Raw genomic sequence first — 9,910 nt, 5'->3', positions numbered from 1 at the left:
AGTGGGTAAGAGCATCCGACTGCTCTTCCGAAGGTCCGGAGTTCAAATCCCAGCAACCACATGGTGGCTTACAACCATCCATAACAAGATCTGACTCCCTCTTCTGGAGTGTCTGAAGACAGCTACAGTGTGCTTACATATAATAAATAAATAAATCTTTAAAAAAAAAAAAAAGAACAAGAATATCCTAAGTTTAAAAAAAAACCTGCTATTTACAAAATAAGTCAGTTACCTGAAACCTTCCAATGTGTCCGTGGAGCTCCATTAAGGATCCTTCATTTACATCTACATCAAGTTCATTTAACATACCTATAAAATGTAGAATATGTGTAAATATCTTTTCATGCTAAAATGAAAAACATATAAACCAGAGAATGCTCCTGGTATTTCCTCTTCTTTACATGCATGAGCAGGTCCTGCCATCAAAGTTTTGAGAAACAGGATCTTCTAAAGACTGTTAAGTATCTTTTATGTCAGCAGCACTATCTCAAGGGTATTCGCACGCAACCTAAAATAGGTAGGCACTTCCAAAGGTATTTTTTAAAGTTTAAGAAAGGGGCTAGAGAAATGGCTCCGTGGTTAAGAGCACTGGCTGCTCTTCCAGAGGATCAGGGTTCATATCCCAGCAACCACATGGTGGCTTACAATCACCTGTAACTCTAGTCCTGGGAAATCTAACCCCTTCATCTGGCCTCCTTGGGTACCAGGCATGCAAGGGGTACAAGATATCCATGCAAGCAAAACAACTATATACATACGATAAAACCTAAAAAGTTTAAGAAAAACCTTTTACTTTCAATAATAAAGGTTAAAACTTTCTAAAAATCAGAAATCAAATATTTCATAATAAGTAATGATAGCTAAGACTCTAGGATGAATGAACCCTTCTACCCCTAACGAAGAAGAGGAGGCAGAGGAGGAGGAAGAGGAGAGCTTATGCCATAGGTACTGAGGAGCAGAGGTTGTGGAGACAAAGGTAGAAGGCTGCAAGGATAAGCACCATGACTAAGCTCATGACTCATCAGCCCACCCCCACCCCCCCCCCCCCCCACCCCCCGGAAGCAGCATGAGGGAAGAGGATGTACTCCTAGGACCCTTGCAGCCATAATCCATGAGAAGCACTGAGGAGTGAAGGCTTGGGAAACCAGGGGAAGCCCTGCACTGCATTGTGAAACACAACAGAGGAAACAAGGGTGGAGTGTTATAGCCATTCTATGGGGCCTGGACTAATTTGGAAATCTTGACATTCCACGAGCTGAGAAGACCCCCACCCCCACCCCGAGTCTCGTTGGAAGCAACAAGGGTCCAAGCTCTCTGACAGGACTGCATCCAACCTTCATCAACTCCCCAACCAGAGCTCAGTCACAGAGATATCTGCAAGGAGGCAAAGTGTTGGAGACAGTAGACCAGGGCTGCCTCGTAGGAACAGACGTAATGTAGATAGGCTACAGGATCAGAAGCCACCTTGCCTGGGACTCTGTGGCCATTCTGTGTTCAGTACCCTCACCTGTAAAGGTGAGCTGTAACAGCCAGACCTCTTGATGCTGGGGCAGGGAGAACAGTGTCTGGCACATGAACATACATTATCACTGGCACTGCATGTGCTGAGGGGAACCAAGTCAGTAGGCTGTGCTACCATTTAAGATCAGTGGCAGCCAAGACAACCTTAGACACGAGGCAACTCAGTGAATACACATGTTCTCTTAGAGAAGAGACCTGCAGTGCAAACTTAAAATGCCAAGATAAACCAAAAGAAAACGTATGAAGGCTAGGGAGGAAGGCCTGATGACTTATTACAAAGGAGTTGCAGGTGGGGCAGGAGTTACACAAGGACTCGCTGCTTCAGGGCTCAGATCTGCATGCTGACTTTAGAATTTACACACAGTATGAAAGTTAAACTGAAGGGAAAAAGGTAGAAAAAGTTCAGTATTTCCTAAACATTTCTCTTAATCATGGTATCCTTTTAAGAACTAGTATTTCTTAGCCGGGTGTGGTGGCGCATGCCTTTAATCCCAGCACTCGGGAGGCAGAGGCAGGAGGATTTCTGAGTTCGAGGCCAGCCTGGTCTACATAGTGAGTTCCAGGACAACCAGAGCTACACAGAGAAACCCTGCCTCAAAAAAAAAAAAAAAAAAAACTACTATTTCTTTATATTCTTGGACTATTTCTAGAGCCCAGTAATTCCTCTTATTTTTTTCTTCAGTAAGCCTTTAATCTATTAAACTCACGCCCTATCCTTCTGAGGCAGCACGTTGAGAGGCAACGTCCTCATCTCTCAGCTCTCCATGCTGCCACCCCAGTACACGGTGCAGTGTTCGAGATGGAAATTATTACCAAATACAGCTAAGGAGATTCTCATGTTTGCTAATTATCTCCTTGAACTTTAATTCTTTGGCTATACGGTTCATTATTAATAAAAACTTATTATTTAAATAAAGGCGGCTGAATGTCACCAGTACCAATTTCACATGCTAACTGTAAAGTCATAAAACTCTCACTCTTTTGAGCCTGTGTTAGTTCATAAAGAATTAATTGCATTCAACACAATCAACTCACCAGGAAGCGCTGCTTTACTTATGATTCCTGTCAGCAGAGCTAATTCCTGCAAAGAGCCAGCGCTAACATCCTGACAGCGCAGAATTGCTTGGATGGTATCAGAATGTGAAACAAGAAACTGCAGCACCTAAACAGTCCAAGAGATGGAGGGAGACAAGACGAAACTTGCATTATACATGTATAATTCATCTTTTCAGCAAATAACTGTGTGTAATGAAGAACAAGAGAAGTGGCAGCTTTCTGAATTTGCAGCTCATTTCTTCTCAAAGCAGAAGTGTAACCCCACGTCAGTACAGAACCAAATTACTTCCAACTTTGCTTATGAACATAGCAGAGCTGAGCTGTAGGACACCAGGATTGGGAAACTCTGTGTGAACACCCCTATGTTACTTCTTTTACTATTTATTTAAGAAGAATCAAAGAGAACTGCATATGCACGGGTATAATGAACTCAAGAAGTCACTCTATTAAGTCTGACTTGGGTGGCATAGTTCAATCACATAAAAGCTTTTGTTAGAGTTTCTCTCTGGTATGTTAAGAACAAAAGAGACAAGTTCTTCCCTCCAAACTTCCTTCTGCCTTTGGTGTTCTGTGGAGCACCACCAGGGAGGACACTTCAGCACTCTCATGCAGGAACATCTTGACTAGACTTGCAACACCATGACAGCACACAGGCTAAGGCCAAACAAGCATCACAGACTGCTAAGGGAACTCCACGCACTTTATTTGTGTAAAGTATTTTCATGAGCATGTATTAAATATACATAGTGATAGATCTGATTATGACACTGCACACATATGCTGATTTTATTTTTTAGTACAGGTTCCCACTTATAGTCTATAATCACTAGCTATGAAACTTCTTAATCTAGTAAAGAAGAAAACAAGGAAACTCAGCTCAAAAGTCATTCTGAGTGTAAAAGAGGGTGTCGCTCAGGTACTGCAGTGTAAATAAGGCACTACTTTAGAAACCACAGCTTTGTAGCTCAACGCCATGTAGGAAAAACAGACAAAATGATCAGAAACCAAAACATCTCAGGGCCTAGTTCCTAAGGATCACAATGGAATAAAACACTACAGACATGATGGAATGAAAACAAATAATCTCTCATGATTAAAGAAAACATTTTTGATAGAATATTGACTATTAAATTAGCTTATACTGTTAAAAAAATCACATACTTTCATACTTTTTATTTTTGGAAGCAGGGTCTTATATGGTCCAAGAAAGGTCTTGAACTAGCCACACAGTCATGGCAGACCTTGATCTCTTAGTCCTTCTCCCTCTACCTCCTAAGTACTTCAGGTTTTAGGGGTTTTACTTTTATTTTTGAGACAGAGTTATACTACAGAGACTAGGCTGGCCACGATCTTGTCCTGTAGTCTCAGGCTCACTAGTACTTGGAATTACACGGATTTGCCACTATACTAGGCTTATCTTTCCATTTTCTAAAGGCCTTGGGTTGGTTTGAATAGAATGGTCCCCATAAGCTTGTATATTTGAATACTTGGTCCCCAGTTGGTGGAACTGTTTGGAAAGGATTAAGAGGTGTAGCCTTGTTGGAGTAGGTATGTAACTGGAGTGGGCTCGAAGGTTTAAAAAGACTCACACCATTCTCAGTGTGCACTCTCTCTCTGCCTCTTACAAGATGTGAGCTCGCAGTCATCTCTGCTACCATGCCTCTGCTCTGCCATCATGAACTCTAACTCCCTGAAAATGTCAGGCCAATTAAACACTCTGCTTTTTAGGTCACCGTGACCTTGGTCATGGTGTTTGCCATAGCAATAGAAAGGTAACTAAGACAAGCCTACTGTAACCTCACTAAATCCCTGGCTAAAGTATCTTTAATGTCAGAGTAACTGCTAGTTTTTCTACAGGAACAAATTTCAACCTCTTGCTTTCCATTTCAGGACTCTATTAAATAGCTACAATGTTCCATTCACAGGGGAGTACAGAACTAGTCATGGTAGTTCACAGTGCAGTCCAAGGGCTGTGCTCTATACTCAGCTTTGCCACTAACAGCAGACAGACATGCCTTCACTTGAGCTTTCTATCTCTAGAGTCTCTGCATCTGTAAAGGCGGGTCTGCATTAGTGACGTCTGTACAAAGCATCCCTCTTACCTGCCCTGCTGCCTGCAAGTGCTGGGACATACTAGATGTGAGGATGACCTGGCATAGCTGGAGAGCTGGAAGGAGAATCTGCCGGTATCGGTCCACAGGCGTTGGGATGAATACTGGTGGGTCTCTCATGCCAAACATGCTTGATTCATTTCAAACAACCAAGGGGAGAGCAACACTGTATTTAAATATGGTCTTAACAATTCATTACCACTTACATGCTAAACTGTAAACACTTCTATTTTAATTTTTAGGCAAAAAAAAAAAAAATGTTTACTTTTTGAGAAGGAAGTGAGAGGCTCTGTACAGACCAGCAATTCTACACCAGGATCTCAAAATTATTTAGCTTGACTCTCCTTACACACAGAGAAAATAGGAACTTTCATGTTGAAAACTTGTAACAAAACAATCCCTTCCCTTCTCAGGAGGCAGCACAGTTCTGTGTTAAGCCTAAAAAAGCTCAGATATCACTTTGGCAATGGCGTTTAAACAGTAACTAACCCCACTCTAAGTATTGTTACTGCTAGGAAGATATGCTGCCTGCCTAACAATGCCATCCTGGAGACTGAGAAGGAAAATATAGTAAGGCCCCACAGGAAGGATCTTATGGGAAACTGATTTCTTCTTGCCAACCAGACAACCCAGTCTCAATCTGGATCTCACACTGGAAGGAAAGAAGTAACTCCCAAACATTGTTCTCTGACCTACACACATCTGCAGTGCCTGCAAGCTGCATACTCCAAATAAATAAAATTAAATTTAAAAGACCAAACTGAATGTTCCATATCCAAACTGAATTGACATATGCTGAAAAACTTAAAACCTGAAAATAATTTCATTTGAAGCTTTCAAATTAGTAAGCAGTGTATAAAACCCTAAAACCAGAAGAACAAAATAACTCTAAAATTCAATTAGTAACAGAAATATGTAACAAATTAGTTCTTTTTTCTTCTCCTTAACTTTGTTATACAACCCAAGCTAGCCTTGAACTCACATCCTCCTAACTCAGTCTCTCAAGTGCTGGGCTAACAAGTAGGTTGCACTAACACATTTACCAACAAGGTTTAATTGTATATTTTAAAAGACCCCCTAGCCGGGCGTGGTGGCACACGCCTTTAATCCCAGCACTCGGGAGGCAGAGGCAGGCGGATTTCTGAGTTCGAGGCCAGCCTGGTCTACAAAGTGAGTTCCAGGACAGGCAGGGCTAAACAGAGAAACCCTGTCTCGAAAAACCAAAAAAAAGACCCCTAATTAAAACAAGCATCTATGGAACTCATAGGAAATAGGAAGGCTGACAAGGTAACACTGACTAACAGCATCCTCACCCATTTCTCATACTGGGCTACTCTTGTGAAATGGAATTAGGCCCCACCTACTTTGACCCTCTGGGCAACTTCCACTGATAAGTAAATGACAGAGGCAGGCAATGCAGCCCACCCGTTGGGAAAATAATCTTTGGGATTTTCATTATCCTTTAGCAATCCTTTGCTAGAAGCTTAAGCAAACTACTAGTTCATATGGACACTTACCCATGAGAGTCCATTTCTGGGCGCATATCATAGACTTGGCACTGGGCCAGCCTCACAATCACGCCTGATCTCAGGAGCTCTGCTGAACCTGGCTGCTCCTTAGCCACTCTTGTGAGAAATGCCTACAAAGTTACAAAAGGGAAAGTATCGGGGTTGAAATCATGTCCAAGGGGCTTATGAGGAAACAAGACACTCTTAGCTCATTCCTTATTAATCACTAGTGAGGGAAAATCCTGAGCTAGCTATAAGGACACACTGTATCTCCTTTCTCATAACATTTTATGAGAACTCTGGTGGGGGTGGGGGTGCAAAGTGCCTGAGTATTGTACATTATTTTTACTGCAAATTATTCAAGTCAAATATAGTTTCTGTCAACAGGTCAGATGGGTTTGCTGTGCTCATTTCTAGTGTGTCTAGCATCATGCTTGATGTATATTAGGTATTTAGTAAATACGTATGAATAAATGGATGGCGAGTCTAAGACTTCCACTAGTGTGACATTATGTAAGAAATTTAACATAGAGAGACTGCAGCAGATCCGGAGGGAAGGAAATGACAAAGAAAAGAGCATTTAAGGCACTGCTCCCTTCCCACGAACCCTGGCATCATGCTACCTCAGCAGCATCCTCAGTGAGCAAGCTGGCAGCGGGTCACTGCCCTCTAACCTTCTCAGGATCATTGCAACCCAAGTTCACACTGAAAGATGCATTGATAGCACAAATCCCCAAATGTAAAACTTAACATAATGGCAGCTTATATAACAGAAATGCTCAGGGAACACCAGTGGCCCAGCTAGCAGTAAGCATAGCTGCAGGACCAGAAGACCTACTGACCTATAAAGTCCAGCATCCACACAACCTTACCATTTTAGATTCATAAGTATAAAGGGCTTTTAAGAGAGGAGGCTGTGGAGTCAGCAAGCTCTGTAGAGTTCGGTCATCTTCCACCAAGCTATCCACAAGGACCTTCAAATAGCCACTGTTAGAAAGGTACAAGAGCCACTGATGCTGCCTGTCCACAGACACAATCCGATCAAGGAGAGCCAGGGCCAGCATCTACAGGAAGAAAGAGTCAGAGTCAAAGCCTTAACATGTGGATGGCTACCAAAACCACCAACAGTCAAGGCCTTTACTTAAGAATTTTTTCTTATAAGAATGTTTATAATAGAATTTCACTTTTTTTTTTTGAGTAGTTGGAAATTGTATATATCTAGAATCTCAATTTCTTGGTATAAAGAAAATCTTCAGTGTCAAGTTTTAATTCTGAAGCCAAACCTATATTAAAAATAATAGCATTTACATTTTAGACAAATCCAGACACTATTTGTTAGAGAGAAAAGAAAATTAATTTTTGAAAACATACATGTAGATGCCTGTATGAGATTATATGCACCATGAAGGCCAGAAAAGGCACTGCATTCCCTGGAAATGGAGTTACAGATGTTGCAAGCTGCCCAGTGTCTGTGCTGGAAGCTGAACCTAGGTCCACTCCAAGGATAATAAGCACTCTAAACTGCTGAGCCAACTAACTCTACAGCTCCCATGTTTTCTTTAAGCTAAATTACTTCTATCTCTAAATTTTTATGTACTATTTAGAGGAACCTTAGTAAAGTATTAAAAAATATGTGTAATCTAATAAACATAGTTAAAGCCATTTTGATCTATTTTCCCCCAGGGTTTTGTTCTACGTATAAAAGTACTTTAAAAACTTAAACATAATGAAGAGAATGCTTTCTAGTTTGCATCTTATCTTATTTCTTAAGTTTCCCCGTGGCCATGACATAACGGTGTGAGTGCGACAGGACCTTCCATGGGGGTCTTCCTCTTCACTGTGTTAGTCACAATGCTTTATGGAAGACAAAGTACAAATCCCCTCTATAAAACACCAAACAGAGGAGAACACATTCAGAAAATGGGGAACTGCCCACTAGTGGAAAGACCAGAGATCTACTAGGCAGGACTTTATTGTTGTCCTTCCTACAAACCTCAAACTTAGCAAAGGTGATTTTTTTTTTTTTAAAGTTTCATTTATTTATTTTATGTATATCTGTAGAGTACCCTGTAGCTGTGATATTGTGAGCCATCATGTGGTTGCTGGAAATTGAATTCAGGACCTCTGCTCGCTCCAGCCCCACTTACTCCGGCCCAAAGATTTATTTATTAGTATATCTAAGTACACTGTAGCTGTCTTCAGATGCACCAGAAGAGGGCGTTAGATATCATTACAGATGGTTGTGAGCCACCATGTAGTTGCTGGGATTTGAACTCAGGACCTTCGGAAGAACGGTCAGTGCTCTTAATCGCTGAGCCATCTCTTCAGCCCCAACAAAGGTGATTTTAAGGAGAAATTCTGAGTTAAGATGCTACACAAACAAAATATAAAGTAACAAAGCAGAACCTACAAATCGTAGCAGATGAGCAAACTCACTATAATATCAAAAACAATTCTCTACATGCAACACACATTTGAAAAGCTGATTCAGCATATACTTTCATAAATACCCACTATTCAGTAGCGATTCCACACAGCTGATATTTACCCTTCCAATCTCATGGCCGTCACACGCGTCTCGACAGAGCACTTCCATGAGGGCAGCGCCGTAGCTCTCAATGATAGCCATGTTCTCTCGTTGTAATTTACTAAACACATCCTCAGGGGCAGTCAGCCGCTCCCACAGAGTTTTCTTAGCTATAGGATTAAAACAGAAAAGTCCAGTAAAAAGCAATTTAGTAACTAATTATATGTCATATCCAACAATAATAGAAATCCATTATTTATGTACACAAAAGACCAGACCAATGAGTCCAGACAATGAACTTGAAAAGCATATGTCACACATGCACACTAATAACACAATGTATGGCTCTTCAGTTAAAATTAATCATGGACTCCAAAACAATTATAATTTATCCTGCTAATCAATTTGTTCTTATATTTTATTGCTATCTTTGAAACTTTGGCTAAGAAGGAAAAGATACAATACAGACAGAAATCTCTCTCAAACAAACGAACAAAAAAATCAGAAAGTTTTAATCTTTAGAGATTTTTAATTGAAATATTTATTAAAATTAAAAACATCACTTACAAGAGTAATTTAAATATATAATTAATAGTGTGTGTACATACATTTTACTAAGAGTCATGCAAACCTTACAAAATTTTCATAATTAAATAAAGCAAGTTTTTAATTAAAAGCAATTTCATGATTTTCCTCTCTAACACTGTAGTAAATTTTTTTTTTTTTTTGGTCATTTTGGCTTCTTGTTTTGTTTGTTTGGGTTTGCTTTTTCATGACAGGGTTTCTGTGTGTGACAGCCTGAATGTCCTAGAATTCATTCTGTAGACAAGTCTAGTCTCCAACTCAAAGAGCTTCGCCTGCCTCAGTCTCCAGAGTGCTGGGATTAAAGGCCTATGCCACCATGCCAGGCACACACAACACACATAGCACAAGGTCCCAAGTTTGCAACTAGCCTGGAATATACTAAGATCCAATCTGCATAGAAATAAACTGACATCTTGATGAATATTCTAAGTGTGCTAAAGACCTCCGCCTAGTGGTTAAATGTTTTCCACTTTAACTAAAAGAATATGAAAAGCAGGGCAGTGAATGTGCATGCCTTTAATCCCAGCACTTGGGAGGCAGAGGCAGGCAGATTTCTGAGTTCAAGGCCAGCCTGGTCTACAGAGTGAGTTCCAGGACAGCCA

General features: G+C 40.7%; 1 protein-coding gene across 2 annotated transcripts in view; it reads right to left on the bottom strand.

Moving 5' to 3' along the window:
* The window catches only part of Nup205 (nucleoporin 205), a 66,759-nt gene that overhangs the window by 9,234 nt on the left and 47,615 nt on the right, over window positions 1–9,910 (bottom strand). For both annotated transcript variants that reach the window (XM_021188662.1, XM_029534892.1), the window contains exons 31-36: window positions 8,745–8,893; window positions 7,069–7,260; window positions 6,206–6,327; window positions 4,680–4,818; window positions 2,557–2,683; window positions 233–309 (exon numbers count right to left, since the gene is read on the bottom strand). In XM_021188662.1, coding sequence (XP_021044321.1) covers window positions 233–309; window positions 2,557–2,683; window positions 4,680–4,818; window positions 6,206–6,327; window positions 7,069–7,260; window positions 8,745–8,893 — 806 coding nt within the window. The remainder of the gene's footprint in view (window positions 1–232; window positions 310–2,556; window positions 2,684–4,679; window positions 4,819–6,205; window positions 6,328–7,068; window positions 7,261–8,744; window positions 8,894–9,910) is intronic.

Source organism: Mus pahari, chromosome 2 (genome assembly GCF_900095145.1).
Source record: "Mus pahari chromosome 2, PAHARI_EIJ_v1.1, whole genome shotgun sequence".
Taxonomy (NCBI): Eukaryota; Metazoa; Chordata; class Mammalia; order Rodentia; family Muridae; genus Mus; species Mus pahari.
Note: the sequence above shows the minus strand (reverse complement) of the source record. Positions and strands in the feature narration are given on the sequence as shown.